This window comes from Procambarus clarkii, chromosome 92, assembly GCF_040958095.1.
Source record: "Procambarus clarkii isolate CNS0578487 chromosome 92, FALCON_Pclarkii_2.0, whole genome shotgun sequence".
Classification (NCBI taxonomy): Eukaryota; Metazoa; Arthropoda; class Malacostraca; order Decapoda; family Cambaridae; genus Procambarus; species Procambarus clarkii.
The window spans coordinates 16,377,819-16,397,964 of NC_091241.1; the positions used below are offsets into that span (position 1 = coordinate 16,377,819).

General features: G+C 49.9%; 1 protein-coding gene across 12 annotated transcripts in view; it reads right to left on the bottom strand.

The window, feature by feature from the left end:
• LOC123774996 (solute carrier family 23 member 1) overlaps positions 1-19,741 on the bottom strand; it is a 148,339-nt gene extending 128,598 nt beyond the window's left edge. For 6 of the 12 annotated variants that reach the window (XR_011225975.1, XR_011225978.1, XR_011225979.1 and 3 more), the window contains exon 1: positions 4,488-4,600. Coding sequence is in view for 1 of the 12 variants with exons in the window: in XM_045769697.2 (XP_045625653.1) it covers positions 17,176-17,235 (60 nt within the window). In the remaining 11 variants the exon portion in view is untranslated. Of the gene's footprint in view, positions 1-4,487; positions 4,627-17,175; positions 17,465-18,926; positions 19,271-19,653 lie in introns of those variants that run through there. The other 6 variants (XR_011225976.1, XM_069319002.1, XR_011225974.1 and 3 more) reach the window with 5 other exon arrangements.
• Between the last annotated feature and the right edge of the window lie 405 nt (positions 19,742-20,146).

The following is a 20,146-nucleotide window of genomic DNA, read 5'->3' on the forward strand; positions in this document are numbered from 1 at the left end:
CTCTCTGAGAGGGAGAGTTACGACCCTCTCTGAGAGGGAGAGTTACGGCCCTCTCTGAGAGGGAGAGTTACGACCCTCTCTGAGAGGGAGAGTTACGACCCTCTCTGAGAGGGAGAGTTACGGCCCTCTCTGAGAGGGAGAGTTACGGCCCTCTCTGAGAGGGAGAGTTACGGCCCTCTCTGAGAGGGAGAGTTACGGACCCTCTCTGAGAGGGAGAGTTACGGCCCTCTCTGAGAGGGGAGAGTTACGACCCTCTCTGAGAGGGAGAGTTACGACCCTCTCTGAGAGGGAGAGTTACGACCCTCTCTGAGAGGGAGAGTTACGGCCCTCTCTGAGAGGGAGAGGTTACGGCCCCTCTCTGAGAGGGAGAGTTACGACCCTCTCTGAGAGGGAGAGTTACGGCCCTCTCTGAGAGGGAGAGTTACGGCCCTCTCTGAGAGGGAGAGTTACGACCCTCTCTGAGAGGGAGAGTTACGACCCTCTCTGAGAGGGGAGAGTTACGACCCTCTCTGAGAGGGAGAGTTACGGCCCTCTCTGAGAGGGAGAGTTACGGCCCTCTCTGAGAGGGAGAGTTACGACCCTCTCTGAGAGGGAGAGTTACGGCCCCTCTCTGAGAGGGAGAGTTACGGCCCTCTCTGAGAGGGAGAGTTACGACCCTCTCTGAGAGGGAGAGTTACGACCCTCTCTGAGAGGGAGAGTTACGACCCTCTCTGAGAGGGAGAGTTACGGCCCTCTCTGAGAGGGAGAGTTACGGCCCCTCTCTGAGAGGGAGAGTTACGGCCCTCTCTGAGAGGGAGAGTTACGACCCTCTCTGAGAGGGAGAGTTACGACCCTCTCTGAAGGGAGAGTTACGGACCCTCTCTGAGAGGGAGAGTTACGACCCTCTCTGAGAGGGAGAGTTACGACCCTCTCTGAGAGGGAGAGTTACGACCCTCTCTGAGAGGGAGAGTTACGACCCTCTCTGAGAGGGAGAGTTACGACCCTCTCTGAGAGGGAGAGTTACGGCCCTCTCTGAGAGAGAGAGTTACGACCCTCTCTGAGAGGGAGAGTTACGGCCCTCTCTGAGAGGGAGAGTTACGGCCCTTCTCTGAGAGGAGAGAGGGAGAGTTACGGCCCTCTCTGAAAGGGAGAGTTACGACCCTCTCTGAGAGGGAGAGTTACGGCCCTCTCTGAGAGGGAGAGAGGGAGAGTTACGACCCTCTCTGAGAGGGAGAGTTACGACCCTCTCTGAGAGGGAGAGTTACGACCCTCTCTGAAAGGGAGAGTTACGACCCTCTCTGAGAGGGAGAGTTACGACCCTCTCTGACAGGGAGAGTTACGACCCTCTCTGAGAGTTAGAGTTACGGCCCTCTCTGAGAGGGAGAGTTACGACCCTCTCTGAGAGGGAGAGTTACGACCCTCTCTGAGAGGGAGAGTTACGGCCCTCTCTGAGAGGGAGAGTTACGGCCCTCTCTGAGAGGGAGAGTTACGACCCTCTCTGAGAGGGAGAGTTACGACCCTCCCTGAGAGGGAGAGTTACGACCCTCTCTGAGAGGGAGAGTTACGGCCCTCTCTGAGAGGGAGAGTTACGACCCTCTCTGAGAGGGAGAGTTACGGCCCTCTCTGAAAGGGAGAGTTACGACCCTCTCTGAGAGGGAGAGTTACGGCCCTCTCTGAGAGGGAGAGAGGGAGAGTTACGGCCCTCTCTGAGAGGGAGAGTTACGACCCTCTCTGAGAGGGAGAGTTACGACCCTCTCTGAGAGGGAGAGTTACGACCCTCTCTGAGAGGGAGAGTTACGACCCTCTCTGAGAGGGAGAGTTACGGCCCTCTCTGAGAGGGAGAGTTACGACCCTCTCTGAGAGGGAGAGTTACGACCCTCTCTGAGAGGGAGAGTTACGACCCTCTCTGAGAGGGAGAGTTACGACCCTCTCTGAGAGGGAGAGTTACGACCCTCTCTGAGAGGGAGAGTTACGACCCTCTCTGAGAGGGAGAGTTACGACCCTCTCTGAGAGGGAGAGTTACGACCCTCTCTGAGAGAGAGAGTTACGACCCTCTCTGAGAGGGAGAGTTACGGCCCTCTCTGAGAGGGAGAGTTACGGCCTTCTCTGAGAGGGAGAGAGGGAGAGTTACGGCCCTCTCTGAAAGGGAGAGTTACGACCCTCTCTGAGAGGGAGAGTTACGGCCCTCTCTGAGAGGGAGAGAGGGAGAGTTACGGCCCTCTCTGAGAGGGAGAGTTACGACCCTCTCTGAGAGGGAGAGTTACGACCCTCTCTGAGAGGGAGAGTTACGACCCTCTCTGAGAGGGAGAGTTACGACCCTCTCTGAGAGGGAGAGTTACGACCCTCTCTGAAAGGGAGAGTTACGACCCTCTCTGAGAGGGAGAGTTACGACCCTCTCTGACAGGGAGAGTTACGACCCTCTCTGAGAGTTAGAGTTACGGCCCTCTCTGAGAGGGAGAGTTACGACCCTCTCTGAGAGGGAGAGTTACGACCCTCTCTGAGAGGGAGAGTTACGGCCCTCTCTGAGAGGGAGAGTTACGGCCCTCTCTGAGAGGGAGAGTTACGACCCTCTCTGAGAGGGAGAGTTACGACCCTCTCTGAGAGGGAGAGTTACGACCCTCTCTGAGAGGGAGAGTTACGGCCCTCTCTGAGAGGGAGAGTTACGACCCTCTCTGAGAGGGAGAGTTACGGCCCTCTCTGAAAGGGAGAGTTACGACCCTCTCTGAGAGGGAGAGTTACGGCCCTCTCTGAGAGGGAGAGAGGGAGAGTTACGGCCCTCTCTGAGAGGGAGAGTTACGACCCTCTCTGAGAGGGAGAGTTACGACCCTCTCTGAGAGGGAGAGTTACGACCCTCTCTGAGAGGGAGAGTTACGACCCTCTCTGAGAGGGAGAGTTACGACCCTCTCTGAGAGGGAGAGTTACGACCCTCTCTGAGAGGGAGAGTTACGACCCTCTCTGAGAGGGAGAGTTACGACCCTCTCTGAGAGGGAGAGTTACGGCCCTCTCTGAGAGGGAGAGTTACGACCCTCTCTGAGAGGGAGAGTTACGACCCTCTCTGAGAGGGAGAGTTACGGCCCTCTCTGAGAGGGAGAGTTACGGCCCTCTCTGAGAGGGAGAGTTACGACCCTCTCTGAGAGGGAGAGTTACGACCCTCTCTGAGAGGGAGAGTTACGGCCCTCTCTGAGAGGGAGAGTTACGACCCTCTCTGAGAGGGAGAGAGGGTCGTCACTCAGCAAGTCATGCCTCCCATGATATCGAGACATAATATCGCTACCAGCCTTGCCAGGATTGACCTGAGGGCAGCCAGGGGAGCAGGAAGCCGGCGGATTGTCAATAGTCACCCCTTCTTGAAGATAATGAGGATATGTCCAGGAGAGTGAAGTATACACCAGTATACAGTGTCCAGGAGAGTGAAGTATACACCAGTATACAGTGTCCAGGAGAGGGAAGTATACACCAGTATACAGTGTAGAGGAGAGGGAAGTATACACCAGTATACAGTGTCCAGAAGAGGGAAGTATACACCAGTATACAGTGTAGAGGAGAGTGAAGTATACACCAGTATACAGTATCCAGGAGAGGGAAGTATACACCAGTATACAGTGTAGAGGAGAGTGAAGTATACACCAGTATACAGTATCCAGGAGAGGGAAGTATACACCAGTATACAGTGTCCAGGACAGAGAAGTATACTTCCAGGACAGAGAAGTATACACCAGTATACAGTGTCCAGGACAGAGAAGTATACACCAGTATACAGTGTCCAGGAGAGTGAAGTATACACCAGTATACAGTGTCCAGGAGAGTGAAGTATACACCAGTATACAGTGTCCAGGAGAGTGAAGTATACACCAGTATACAGTGTCCAGGAGAGTGAAGTATACACCAGTATACAGTGTCCAGGAGAGTGAAGTATACACCAGTATACAGTGTCGGGAGAGTGAAGTATACACCAGTATACAGTGTCCAGGAGAGTGAAGTATACACCAGTATACAGTGTCGGGAGAGTGAAGTATACACCAGTATACAGTGTAGAGGAGAGGGAAGTATACACCAGTATACAGTGTAGAGGAGAGGGAAGTATACACCAGTATACAGTGTAGAGGAGAGTGAAGTATACACCAGTATACAGTGTCCAGGAGAGGGAAGTATACACCAGTATACAGTGTCGGGAGAGTGAAGTATACACCAGTATACAGTGTCCATGAGAGGGAAGTGTACACCAGTATACAGTGTAGAGGAGAGGGAAGTATACACCAGTATACAGTGTCCAGGAGAGGGAAGTATACACCAGTATACAGTGTAGAGGAGAGTGAAGTATACACCAGTATACAGTGTCGAGGGAAGGGCTCTCTATGAAATAATAAACACTAACCTATGGACACATGAGATGAACAGTTTAATACTAACTTAATAAATAGTTTTCAATAACGACATCCTATTGAGTGTTCCCTATGAGGGCAACTATTAACACTTGTGATAGTGGAAGGGACGCGGGCAATACTCACTCAGAGCAGGAGTGATAAACTCCCGTGGAGACCAAAGAGACCGGCTACACCCAGTGTTGACCACCACGACACCCGCACTCCTGTGTGGCTGGGGACACAACACACACTCTCCATAACCAACGCTCTCCACGGCTTTTATGTCGCTCCATCCGTCCTGTTTCCGCTGTATTAACGGACCCAAAGCTGGGAACTTCTGGGAAAACGGACGACTGGCCCGGGACTCTCTGAGGCTCCCCGGAGGTGTGGCTTATGTCAGTTTACCTCCCAAGGGCAGTGTGGCTACCTCTGGTACCCTACACGTCTATACTAACCTCTCCAACCACTGGTACAGCCACGGTACACCCACAGGGAGCCCCACGGTACACCACAGGGAGCCCCACGGGTCTACCAGGGTACACCACAGGGAGCCCCACGGGTCTACCAGGGTACACCACAGGGAGCCCCACGGTACACCACAGGGAGCCCCACGGTACACCCACAGGGAGCCCCACGGGTCTACCAGGGTACACCACAGGGAGCCCCACGGGTCTACCAGGGTACACCACAGGGAGCCCCACGGTACACCACAGGGAGCCCCACGGTACACCACAGGGAGCCCCACGGTACACCACAGGGAGCCCCACGGTACACCCACAGGGAGCCCCACGGTACACCCACAGGGAGCCCCACGGGTCTACCAGGGTACACCACAGGGAGCCCCACGGTACACCACAGGGAGCCCCACGGTACACCACAGGGAGCCCCACGGTACACCACAGGGAGCCCCACGGTACACCACAGGGAGCCCCACTGTACACCACAGGGAGCCCCACGGTACACCACAGGGAGCCCCACGGTACACCACAGGGAGCCCCACGGTACACCACAGGGAGCCCCACGGTACACCCACAGGGAGCCCCACGGTACACCACAGGGAGCCCCACGGTACACCCACAGGGAGCCCCACGGTACACCACAGGGAGCCCCACGGTACACCACAGGGAGCCCCACGGTACACCACAGGGAGCCCCACGGTACACCACAGGGAGCACCACGGTACACCACAGGGAGCCCCACGGTACACCACAGGGAGCCCCACGGTACACCACAGGGAGCCCCACGGTACACCACAGGGAGCCCTACGGGTCTTCTAGGGTACACCACAGGGAGCCCCACGGTACACCACAGGGAGCCCCACGGTACACCACAGGGAGCCCCACGGTACACCACAGGGAGCCCCACGGTACACCACAGGGAGCCCCACGGTACACCACAGGGAGCCCCACGGTACACCACAGGGAGCCCTACGGGTCTTCTAGGGTACACCACAGGGAGCCCCACGGTACACCACAGGGAGCCCTACGGGTCTTCTAGGGTACACCACAGGGAGCCCCACGGTACACCACAGGGAGCCCCACGGTACACCACAGGGAGCCCCACGGTACACAAACAGGGAGCCCCACGGGACACCCACAGGGAGCCCCACGGGTCTACCAGGGTACACCACAGGGAGCCCCACGGTACGCCCACAGGGAGCCCCACGGTACACCCACAGGGAGCCCCACGGTACACCCACAGGGAGCCCCACGGGTCTACCAGGGTACACCACAGGGAGCCCCACGGTACACCACAGGGAGCCCCACGGTCCACCACAGGGAGCCCCACGGGTCTACCAGGGTACACCACAGGGAGCCCCACGGTACACCACAGGGAGCCCCACGGTACGCCCACAGGGAGCCCCACGGTACACCACAGGGAGCCCCACGGTACACCACAGGGAGCCCCACTGTACACCACAGGGGGCCCCACCGGTACACCACAGGGAGCCCCACGGTACACCACAGGGAGCCCCACGGTACACCACAGGGAGCCCCACGGTACACCACAGGGAGCCCCACGGTACACCACAGGGAGCCCCACGGGTCTACCAAGGTACACCACAGGGAGCCCTACGGGTCTACCAAGGTACACCACAGGGAGCCCTACGGGTCTATCACGGTACACCACAGGGAGCCCTACGGGTCTATCACGGTACACCACAGGGAGCCCTACGGGTCTACCAAGGTACACCACAGGGAGCCCTACGGGTCTACCAAGGTACACCACAGGGAGCCCTACGGGTCTATCACGGTACACCACAGGGAGCCCCACGGTACACCCACAGGGAGCCCCACGGGTCTACCAGGGTACACCACAGGGAGCCCCACGGTACACCACAGGGAGCCCTACGGTACACGCACAGGGAGCCCCACGGTACACCACAGGGAGCCCTACGGTACACGCACAGGGAGCCCCACGGTACACCTACAGGGAGCCCCACGGTACACCACAGGGAGCACCACGGTACACCACAGGGAGCCCCACGGTACACCCACAGGGAGCCCCACGGGTCTACCAGGGTACACCACAGGGAGCCCCACGGTACACCACAGGGAGCCCTACGGTACACGCACAGGGAGCCCCACGGTACACCACAGGGAGCCCCACGGTACACGCACAGGGAGCCCCACGGTACACCTACAGGGAGCCCCACGGTACACCACAGGGAGCACCACGGTACACCACAGGGAGCCCCACGGTACACCCACAGGGAGCCCCACGGGTCTACCAGGGTACTCCACAGGGAGCACCACGGTACACCACAGGGAGCCCCACGGTACACCACAGGGAGCCCCACGGTACACCACAGGGAGCCCCACGGTACACCACAGGGAGCCCTACGGTACACCCACAGGGAGCCCCACGGTACACCACAGGGAGCCCCACGGTACACCACAGGGAGCCCCACGGTACACCCACAGGGAGCCCCACGGGTCTACCACGGTACACCACAGGGGACCCTACGGGTCTACCACGGTACACCACAGGGAGCCCCATGGGTCTACCAGGGTACTCCACAGGGTACCCCACGGTACACCCACAGGGAGCCCCACGGTACACCACAGGGAGCCCCACGGTACACCACAGGGAGCCCCACGGTACACCACAGGGAGCCCCACGGTACTCCACAGGGAGCCCCACGGTACACCACAGGGAGCCCCACGGTACACCACAGGGAGCCCCACGGGTCTACCAGGGTACTCCACAGGGTACCCCACGGTACACCCACAGGGAGCCCCACGGTACACCACAGGGAGCCCCACGGTACACCCACAGGGAGCCCCACGGTACACCACAGGGAGCCCCACGGTACACCACAGGGAGCCCCACGGTACACCACAGGGAGCCCCACGGTACACCACAGGGAGCCCCACGGTACACCCACAGGGAGCCCCACGGTACACCACAGGGAGCCCCACGGTACACCACAGGGAGCCCCACGGTACACCACAGGGAGCCCCACGGTACACCACAGGGAGCCCCACGGAACACCCACAGGGAGCCCCACGGTACACCACAGGGAGCCCCATGGTACACCACAGGGAGCCCCACGGTACACCACAGGGAGCCCCACGGTACACCACAGGGAGCCCCACGGTACTCCACAGGGAGCCCCACGGTACACCACAGGGAGCCCCACGGTACACCCACAGGGAGCCCCACGGTACACCACAGGGAGCCCCACGGTACACCACAGGGAGCCCCACGATACACCACAGGGAGCCCAACGGTACACCACAGGGAGCCCCACGGTACACCACAGGGAGCCCCACGGTACACCCACAGGGAGCCCCACGGGTCTAACAAGGTACACCACAGGGAGCCCCACGGTACACCACAGGGAGCCCCACGGTACACCCACAGGGAGCCCCACGGTACACCCACAGGGAGCCCCACGGTACACCACAGGGAGCCCCATGGTACACCACAGGGAGCCCCACGGTACACCACAGGGAGCCCCACGAGTCTAACAAGGTACACCACAGGGAGCCCCACGGTACACCACAGGGAGCCCCACGGTACTCCACAGGGAGCCCCATGGTACACCACAGGGAGCCCCACGGTACACCACAGGGAGCCCCACGAGTCTAACAAGGTACACCACAGGGAGCCCCACGGTACACCACAGGGAGCCCACGGTACTCCACAGGGAGCCCCACGGTACACCACAGGGAGCCCACGGTACACCACAGGGAGCCCCACGGTACACCACAGGGAGCCCCACGGTACACCACAGGGAGCCCCACGGTACACCACAGGGAGCCCCACGGTACACCCACAGGGAGCCCCACGGTACACCACAGGGAGCCCCACGGTACACCACAGGGAGCCCCACGGTACACCACAGGGAGCCCCACGGTACACCACAGGGAGCCCCACGGTACACCACAGGGAGCCCCACGGTACACCACAGGGAGCCCACGGTACACCACAGGGAGCCCCATGGTACACCACAGGGAGCCCACGGTACACCACAGGGAGCCCCACGGTACACCACAGGGAGCCCACGGTACTCCACAGGGAGCCCCACGGTACACCACAGGGAGCCCCACGGTACACCCACAGGGAGCCCCACGGTACACCACAGGGAGCCCCACGGTACACCACAGGGAGCCCCACGGTACACCACAGGGAGCCCCACGGTACACCACAGGGAGCCCCACGGTACACCACAGGGAGCCCCACGGTACACCACAGGGAGCCCCACGGTACACCACAGGGAGCCCCACGGTACACCCACAGGGAGCCCCACGGTACACCACAGGGAGCCCCACGGTACACCACAGGGAGCCCCACGGTACACCACAGGGAGCCCCACGGTACACCACAGGGAGCCCCACGGTACACCACAGGGAGCCCCACGGTACACCACAGGGAGCCCCACGGTACACCACAGGGAGCCCCACGGTCCACCACAGGGAGCCCCATGGTACACCACAGGGAGCCCCACGGTACACCACAGGGAGCCCCACGGTACACCACAGGGAGCCCCACGATACACCACAGGGAGCCCAACGGTACACCACAGGGAGCCCCACGGTACACCACAGGGAGCCCCACGGTACACCCACAGGGAGCCCCACGGGTCTAACAAGGTACACCACAGGGAGCCCCACGGTACACCACAGGGAGCCCCACGATACACCACAGGGAGCCCAACGGTACACCACAGGGAGCCCCACGGTACACCACAGGGAGCCCCACGGTACACCACAGGGAGCCCCACGGTACACCCACAGGGAGCCCCACGGTACACCCACAGGGAGCCCCACGGTACACCACAGGGAGCCCCATGGTACACCACAGGGAGCCCCACGGTACACCACAGGGAGCCCCACGAGTCTAACAAGGTACACCACAGGGAGCCCCACGGTACACCACAGGGAGCCCACGGTACTTCACAGGGAGCCCCACGGTACACCCACAGGGAGCCCCACGGTACACCACAGGGAGCCCCATGGTACACCACAGGGAGCCCCACGGTACACCACAGGGAGCCCCATGGTACACCACAGGGAGCCCCACGGTACACCACAGGGAGCCCCACGAGTCTAACAAGGTACACCACAGGGAGCCCCACGGTACACCACAGGGAGCCCCACGGTACACCACAGGGAGCCCCACGGGTCTACCAGGGTACACCACAGGGAGCCCCACGGTACACCACAGGGAGCCCCACGGTACTCCACAGGGAGCCCCACGGTACACCACAGGGAGCCCCACGGTACACCACAGGAACCCCACGGTACACCACAGGGAGCCCCACGGGTCTAACAAGGTACACCACAGCCATATAACACCATATATGACAACCTCTCCGGCTGCTGGTTACGGAGAGCGAGAAAGGCTCGTTGACTTTATGCTCCACAAGGAAGATGAATGCAATTTACTGAGTTTACTGAGTTTGAATTACTCGCGGCCCTAAACAAAGGCAAAGCCACATCCCCGGTGAAGATGGTATCACTTATGACATATTGCGTCTACTTCCTTTAGTACCAGGGAATCCCCTGCTTGAGCTGTATAATATGAGCTATGTTACTGGGGAGCTTCCTAACTCTTGGACCAACAGTATAATCATTCCAATTCCCAAGCCAAATCAAGAGAATGCTTTCCGCCCAATTTCCCGTACTAGCAACATTTGCAAAACATTCGAGAGAATGGTCCAAAACCGTCTCCTCCATAGAATAAGAACCATGCTATCCTCCCAGATATATGGCTTCTTGACAATCCAAGGTTACACTCAACGTCTCCTTTAAAGGCAGATTCTTTGGCTAACTCATCAGCTCTATCATGCATTCGGAGGCCAACATGAGATGGAAACCACATGAAATGGACTCTGTTACCATCATTATTAATTTTGTTGTATTTGTGTTTAGCTTCTGACACGAGCATGTTACAGTTATGTCTTAAAGAGTTGAGAGCAATTAAATACAAATACAAATACAAATATTTATTCAGGTAAAGTACATACGTACAAGGTGAGATACAAAAGTTGATGGATTTATAGATAGAGCTAGTACATACAGTGCCTAAAGCCACTATTACACAAAGCTTTTCGGGAAGGAAAAACACTAAGACTAAAACTTAATACTAATTGAGATTAAAGTATAAATTGTGCTGAGAAAAATAAATAAAAATGAAAAAAGGGGGAACATGGTAGAAAACAAAAAAATTTGGTCAACAAACAGCATTGTTTAAAATAGCAGACATGGGTTGACATTTTGGGGGTGAGGTAGGTTACATTGAGTTAATTAGATAGTACTTAGTTTTTATCTTAAACTGGTTAAGAGAGGTACAGTCTTTAACATAATTGGGAAGGTCATTCCACATTCGAGGTCCCTTGATTTGTAAAGCATTTCTAGTTTGACTAAGTCGTACTCTTGGAATATCAAATAGGTATTTGTTTCTGGTGTGGTGCTCATGGGATCTGTTACAACCTTCTAGGAAGCTTTTAAGGTCAAGATTAACATTACAGTTCAGCGTTTTATATATATAAAATACACATGAGACGATGTGCAGTGACTTAATATCTAACATATTCAGAGATTTGAGTAGGGGTACCGAGTGATGTCTGGGGCCAGAGTTAGATATTGTCCTAATAGCAGCTTTGTGTTGAGTAATTAGAGGACGTAAATGATTTTGGGTAGTAGAACCCCAAGCACAAATACCATAGTTGAGATAAGGATAGATGAGAGAGTAATAGAGCGTCACCAGGGCAGGGCGAGGTACATAATATCTGATCTTAGAAAGAATGCCAGCAGTTTTTGAAACTTTTTTTTTATATATTTAGAATATATCCCTGGAAATTCAGCTTGTGGTCAATGAGAACGCCAAGGAATTTGCCATCTATTTTGTTACAAATTTGGGTATTGTTTATCCTGAGATTTATTTGATTTGAGGATTTATTGCCAAACAAAATATAGAAAGTTTTGTCAATATTGAGGGTGAGTTTGTTGGCAGTTAGCCAGTGATAGACTTAATTTAGCTCAGTATTCACTGTGACATTTAGAGCAAGGGGGTCAGGACTGGAGTAAATGAAGGTCGTGTCGTCAGCAAATAGAATTGGTTTGAGATGTTGAGAGGCATTTGGAAGGTCATTAATGTAGATGAGAAAGAGGAGAGGGCCAAGTATGCTGCCCTGAGGAACACCAATGTTGATGGGTAGGGTGGGAGAAATTGAATTATTCACAGAAACATACTGGAGCCTGTCAGTAAGGTAAGACTTATTTATTGCAGGGGGTGTCCTCTGACTCCATAATGTTGTAATTTAAGAAGAAGGCTTTGGTGGTTGACAGTGTCAAAAGCCTTACGCTGGTCTACAAATAACCCAACAGGGAACTCATTTTTACCAAGAGCTGCATGTATCAAGTTAATCATACTAATACAACCCGTCCTCGCACTTTCGTATAGTCAATGTTGACTTATTAAATATGTGCATATGTGACATACTAATTTATTGTGAATATTTTAGTTTACCTTGAAAAGCTTCATAGAAAACACCGACCTTACCTAACCTTAGTATGTTAAGATAAGCATCTTATTGCTTCGCAATTACAATTATTACTTAACCTATTATAGGTATAGTAGGTATAGGTTAAGTAATAATTGTAATTACGAAGCAATAACATGCTTATCTTAACATACTAAGAAGGTTAGGTAAGGTCGGTGTTTTCTATGTAGCTTTTCAAGGTAAACTAAAATATTCACAATAAATTAGTATGTCACATATGCACTTATTTAACAAGTCAATATTGACTGTAAGAAAGTGAGAGAACAGGTTGACTAATAAGTGCATCGTTAGTGCATTTTTGGGGTCTGAAGCCATATTGACAAGAGCTAAGTATATTGAGTTTGGCTAGATAAGAGTAAAGCTGCTTGTAGATTAGTTTTTCTAATATTTTAGACAAGTTTAGCAGAATTGATATAGGTCTGAAGCTGTTAACATCAGTGAGATCACCACATTTGTGGACAGGGGTTACCCTCGCTTTTTTGTAGAATATCTGGAAAGGTTTGGAGTTCAAGTGACTTGTTGAAGAGCAATGCAAGGCAGGAGCTAAAAATCTGGAGTTTTTTTTGTAAATAAGAGTTTTTATCTCCTCAAGAGCACTAGACTTGGTTTTAAGGGAAAGGATTATGTCAGTAACATCAGTGAAATTAGTAGGCATGAGGTACAGAGACTGTGGATAGTTACCTGTAAGATAGTCCTGAATATTAGTACTGGAAGATGGAATATCATTTGCAAGGGATGACCCAATGGAAGAGAAGAACCTATTGAACTCAAGAGCAGTGTCAGAGGCTGAAAGCAGACCATTATTATTTGACAGGAGTATTGGTTTGTTATTTAAAATCTTCTTTGATCCCAATATTTGAGAAATTATGCTCCATGTTTTCTTAATATTGCCCTTTGTTTGGGTAAATTTATCTTCGTAGTATTTAATTTTGGCTCTCCTAATTATTTTAGATAGCAATGACAAGTAATTCTTTGAAAGTTTAGTTGTGACTTGTTTCGTTAGCATAGGAGAGTGGGTGTTATAAAGGCTGAGAGTTTTTTGAAGAAATGATTGCACTGCTAGGTTGATATCCCTTACGTTCTTTGGATGATAAGGATGATAATTATAGGATGATAAGGAGTCACTTATAATTATTGTATTAAGTTTGGAGACTTGTACACATTTCAGTGCAAGGAGCAAGGCAAATAGTTCGGTCTGAAGGGTAGAGGCCCAGTTGTTTATACGGACTCCCCACTCAAAGTACAAGCCATCGCCCATTGTCAGAACAACTGCACTTCCAGCTGCATCCCGTGGTGCGGTGTAGGGAACCGTCAGTGTATATTAATGACCTTCCAAATGCCTCCCAACACCTCAAACCAATTCTATTTGCTGACGACACAACCTTCATTTACTCCAGTCCTGACCCCCTTGCTCTAAATGCCACAGTAAATACTGAGCTAAATAAAGTCCATCTTTGGCTAACTGCCAACAAACTCACCCTTAACATTGACAAAACTTTCTATATTCTGTTTGGCAATAAATCCTCTAATCAAATAAATCTCAAAATAAACAATACCCAAATTTGTAACAAATTAGATGGCAAATTCCTTGGCATTCTCATTGACCACAAGCTGAATTTCCAGGGACACATTCTAAATATATCAAAAAAAGTTTCAAAAACTGTGGGCATTCTTTCTAAGATCAGATATTATGTGCCACGCCCTGCCCTGGTGACTCTCTATTACTCCCTTATCTATCCATATCTCAACTATGGTATTTGTGCTTGGGGCTCTACTACCCAAAATCACTTACGTCCTCTAATTACTCAACACAAAGCTGCTATTAGGACAATATCCAACTCTGGCCCCAGACATCACTCGGTACCCCTACTCAAATCTCTGAATATGTTAGACATTAAGTCACTGCACATTCTCTCATGTGTATTATACATATATAAAACGCTAAACTATAATGCCAATCCTGATCTCAAAAGATTCATAGAAGGTTGTAACAGAACCCATGAGCACCACACCAGAAATAAATACAGTTTTGATATTCCTAGAGTACGACTTAATCAAACTAGAAATGCTCTACAAATCAAGGGGCCCAGAATGTGGAATGACCTTCCCAACCAAGTTAAAGACTGTACCTCTCTCAACCAGTTTAAGAAAAAAACGAAGCTTTACCTAATAAATTCCCTGTAACCTACCTTACCCTTCTATTGTCAACCAATGTCTGTTTTTTTTTTTAAGAGCGCTGTTTGTCGACATAATTGTATTTGTGCTGCTTTTTCATCTATGTTTTCATTTCTTGTTTTCATTCTACTCATTATGCTCAATTAGTATTAAGCTTGTCATTAAAGTTTATCATGCCCGAAACGCTTTGCGTAATAGTGGCTTTAGGCATTGTATGTACTAGCTCTACCTATAAGTTAAACAATCCTTGTAAATATTTATTGTATGTATGTACCTTACCTAAATAAACATTTTATTTTATTTATTTATTTTATTTTATATGATCTGAGAGAGAGAGAGAGGCGCTACCATTTTCTAGTACGACAATTTTTGGCCTTAGGGAGAGTATACGTCAAACTGTGACGTTGTGTTAGGAGGACGGGTTGAACTGAATGCACTAAGCAGGATACAGGAAGCTGACAATCGTAAAAACGGTATTGTTGTATTTAAAGAACTCTGTTCAAAAGATATACTGAAGAGCCCATGTCGGTACTTGAAACCTATTGAAATACGCAACAAGACTACGCTAAAGCCCAAAATGTGGAGTTAAGCCACATGAGCCAATATGAGAGTAGGTTAAAATATCTTAACTAAACAATTCTAACACTAGTGTGTGCTGTAAACAGCTTCGCCTCCACTAGGTCACTGGGTGCCGGGAGTTGGTCTGGGAACCCACCATCTCACTCCTGGCAAAAGTAGTTTTCTCATTTGTAGTACCTACAACCTGCTTTCACTAGATTGTCACTTGTTGCTCCAGGCTAATGCCTCACAACCACACGAAAGTGGGAGTCCCTTTCTAACTGTGAAAGTTGGAGACGCTAATGTGTCAGAAGCGCAAGAACTCGTACTCTGACGCCGATATACATAAACAAAGACAAAGATAAACAGATAGACAAAGGACATAAACATAAGCAAGAGCAACATTCAGGTGAGTAACGTTACCCACCATGTCTTACACTGTACACGAAGACCGCTGACAAGACCACCTTGGTGGTGGCTGATCATCCTTCACCTCGTGACCCGCTCGCTGGCCCCAGGACAGGTGATCTGGAGCCGGGTGCTGGCTCAGTGGCCCCCAGGCCGGGTGGTGGCTCAGTGGCCCCCAGGCCGGGTGGTGGCTCAGTGGCCCCCAGGCCGGGTGCTGGCTCAGTGGCACCCAGGCCGGGTGGTGGCTCAGTGGCCCCCAGGCCGGGTGGTGGCTCAGTGGCCCCCAGGCCGGGTGGTGGCTCAGTGGCCCCCAGGCCGGGTGGTGGCTCAGTGGCCCCCAGGCCGGGTGCTGGCTCAGTGGCCCCCAGGCCGGGTGGTGGCTCAGTGGCCCCCAGGCCGGGTGCTGGCTCAGTGGCCCCCAGGCCGGGTGGTGGCTCAGTGGCCCCCAGGCCGGGTGCTGGCTCAGTGGCCCCCAGGTCGGGTGGTGGCTCAGTGGCCCCCAGGCCGGGTGCTGGCTCAGTGGCCCCCAGGCCGGGTGGTGGCTCAGTGGCCCCCAAGGCTTGTTGTCAATACGCACACATTCATGGTACCAGTTATCAATATGCACATGCACGGGCAACCTACTTGTTGCCAATAGCTACATGTATAGACTACTTACCTGTTGCCAATACACACACACGTTCAGGTAACTTACCTGTTGCCAATATACACACACGTTCAGGTAACTTACCTGTTGCCAATATACACACACGTTCAGGTAACTTACCTGTTGCCAATACGAACACTCGTATATTGCCAATAAGCTTACGGGATAGTGCATGTGAAGTGAACACAATATTCAACTAATATATATATATATATATATATATATATATATATATATATATATATATATATATATATATGTATATATATATATATATATATATATATATATATATATATATATATATATATATATATATATATATATATATATATATATACCTGTTGCCAATATACACATGCATATTTTTGCATGTGTATATTTTTGGGATAAATGAGCACATTTTTGCAGTCTGGCGCGAATTACTTAGGAAATGACGTCATTAGAAAGTCAGTATAGAGAGCGGGTCGACCCGAGCTAAACCTTCTGGAGGCGTGGACGAAGCCACCTGAGAAAGGCAACGAGAAACTGGAAGGTATAGTGAATGAGTGAAAGTTTTCAGTCACAGTGTGGGAACAGTTCTTGTACAGGAAGTTGGCGGGGGCACGATGGGTGGAATGTGAGGGACCGCAGGCGGTGTTGGCACACTGCAAGGTCAACAGGGAAAGCTGAGAGGGATTAGGGGAAAAAGTAGAAAAGCTAATCCGAGTAATTTTATAGATACTTTTGTTTTAATTAGGAAAATTAGGTATGCGCAGCAATGTGCAGTTGCAGCTGCAAGGGAACGAGGTAAGAATATAAATAAATATCCCAAAGATAGAGAGGTCCTACCCCAACCTTGGACAATGTTCATGCCTCGTGACCATGAACCTCACACGCTAATTACTTTAATATTGGCTGCTAAACCCTTTACGTTATTGGCATTAAGGTCACTGACATGTTTATCCCCGAAGGGATATATTAAGACTGGTTTTTGCGGAGGCAGTCAAGTATTATGCCAGGTTATCTTCAGTAAACAATTATCAACTTACCTGATGCTGGGTGGGAAGATCAGGTGCTTCATCCCGTACATAGGCCTGGTTATGAGGCATGATGCCCTAGGCTGCTGCTACACGTTCTCCTGCTGCCTCGCTTCCTGTCCCAGGTTCTTCTTGCGTCCTCGTCTAATCCTGTTTGCCTCGATTCTTACTGGTTACTGCTAGCCTAACTTTGCTTCCTTGTAATTCAGCAGTATATATTATATATATATCTCAATTTTTCTCTTAATTCTCCACTTCAGCCTATAGTAATGAATTTTCCTAGTCAATATTTTCCTGGAATCTAAATATGAAATTGTAGGCTATAGTTTCCGGGTTTCCACATGTGACCACAAGCACCAGGTTTAATTGTATGTGTTTTATTTATATATTTTAGGTCCTATGAAAACTGAGGCTTCCGTTACTTTCAGGAGGTACACACACAATTTTGACTTTAGGAAGCCAGTTTATAAGCATCTCAAAAATAAGTTTTGGTATACAAGTTTATTCAACAATATATATACTGTAGTTATAAATAAAATAAGCGCATAGCCCATCCTTCTAACATAATAGAGATGGAAACAAGCGTTTGATCACACGTACAAAAATGAACTGTTGCGGCCCCAAAATGTTCATTTTGTATTGATAAATGAGCCCAAATGACATGCTAAAAATTGATAAATTACTAAAGGATATAACCCGTCTAAGCAATCTTGGGCCTAATATAGTAATATATGGGTTATACTAGGCCTATGGATAGCAAAATTTGCTTTTAGCTTTTTCTAGTTCTCTAACATTTTTAGCACAAAACCTGAACATTGTTGGTTCAACGGTACATTTTTGTACCATGACCAAATAGCTGTTATAAATGCTATTAGAAGAATCAATATTGTTCTTTATATTACAAGAATTCGAGTACATAAAGTGAATAAGAAAAAGAAAATATATATATGAAATAATATATATTTATATTATAAATATATAAATAATATATATAATATATATTTTAAAATATATATATTTAAATGACTTGCGATCAGTCATTTAAATTTTTTAAGCCAGAATTATTTAAGAAATCTATATTTGGAATAACTAAAATATAAATATATATATATATATATATATATATATATATATATATATATATATATATATATATATATATATATAACCTTACTAATAGTAAATATTAATCAATATTGAGCCAAAGTAACACTGGCTCTTAGGTACGTTAAAGATAGCCTAATATATTATTATATATAATTTGGAAAATATGGAAAAATAATATAATTTGAAATACGGTGCTGCTTAGCTAGTTAACGCTAAACATTTCCTAATTGTAAAAAAGCCTAACGTCAAGTGATCATTAGTTTACACCGGCTGATGTATAATTAATAAGACAGGCAACTCCAGAAAGCCTATTGATCTATCCAAGGCAGTACCTACTTATATAATTACATAAGTAATTAATAAGTAATGACCCTAACGTAATTAGTTGAGGTTGCATCCTGGGCGGGGTCAGTAATTCGGAAGGGGAGGGGAAGTGACCTCCATAAAAGCCAATCGTGTATGAATACACTCTGGATTCTTGTCCCCCAACACAATGAATTAAATTATATGAAATTCCACTCACTCATATTTGTGAAAGCTATGCTTGAAGAAGCCCAGCGCCCGTGAGACGAGTCGGTTGTCTGGCAATATGTTAACTAAATTTACAATATTGCCAAGCCAATATTTATTGGGGTGTTTTCTGAATCTAAACTTACCAAATTTGTGTTGTTTGGTGTTTATATACTTCACACCATATTAATATTACCCTCTTGATATACGTTGTCATTCATTCGTATATTTCAATTATGTTACACATTGCACTCCGCCGTTTCAAAGCTTGCAAATTAAGCTTTCATCAAAAAGGAGGTCTACTACCCAGAAATATCTTTGTCCTTTATGTTTACACTGTCAACATAATTAATGTCCACTGAATACGTCGTCGAAGAACAACATAGATGTATTACTAGCACCTTGTTAGGCAACCATATTTGTTATATTTCCAACATTTATACATTCATTTTCCTGGTTCAATGTCTTTACTAATCTCTCGTATTCAGACCTGGCGAATTTCAACAATCAATGAACAGATATCTATGGCAACTATATATATTTACAGGGACAAAAGAAAACCATCGCATGTGTGAGCATACAACCGTATCTTTTCCGCCCATTTTATAATTCTGCAAATATCACCCTTAACTAAGGAAATAGTGCAGGAAAACCACATGAATTGCTGGAAGCTCTGTGTAAAGCTGAATCCCTTACATCAATTATATATTCACTAATTTCTCATGTCATTTATTTCAATGCACATCACTAGTTACAAATATTAAACACAATTATCATGTATTCTCTTACACAAATATCACTAAACATTTCACTGTAAGTAATAAATTCCTTTTCAAATTTAGAAGCTTCGTATATGTATCACTGACACCGTACTTATTGCGTACACAAAACTTTCTCAGATTAAGAGTAGAGGAGGCGAGCAGCACGTGACTGCCTTTGACGACGGTCCAGCGAGTACTGCTTGGGAAAATTTCCCGGAGCTAACCCATCCCCTAGCCGCACGCCACCCATGCTGGGCTCCTCTGTCGTTCTTGTGTGGTGATGCACCCAGCATGTTCTTGTGTGGTGACGCACCCAGCGTGTTCTTGTGTGGTGACGCACCCAGCATGTTCTTGTGTGGTGATGCACCCAGCGTGTTCTTGTGTGGTGACGCACCCAGCATGTTCTTGTGTGGTGACGCACCCAGCGTGTTCTTGTGTGGTGACGCACCCAGCATGTTCTTGTGTGGTGATGCACCCAGCGTGTTCTTGTGTGGTGACGCACCCAGCGTGTTCTTGTGTGGTGACGCACCCAGCGTGTTCTTGTGTGGTGACGCACCCAGCGTGTTCTTGTGTGGTGACGCACCCAGCATGTTCTTGTGTGGTGA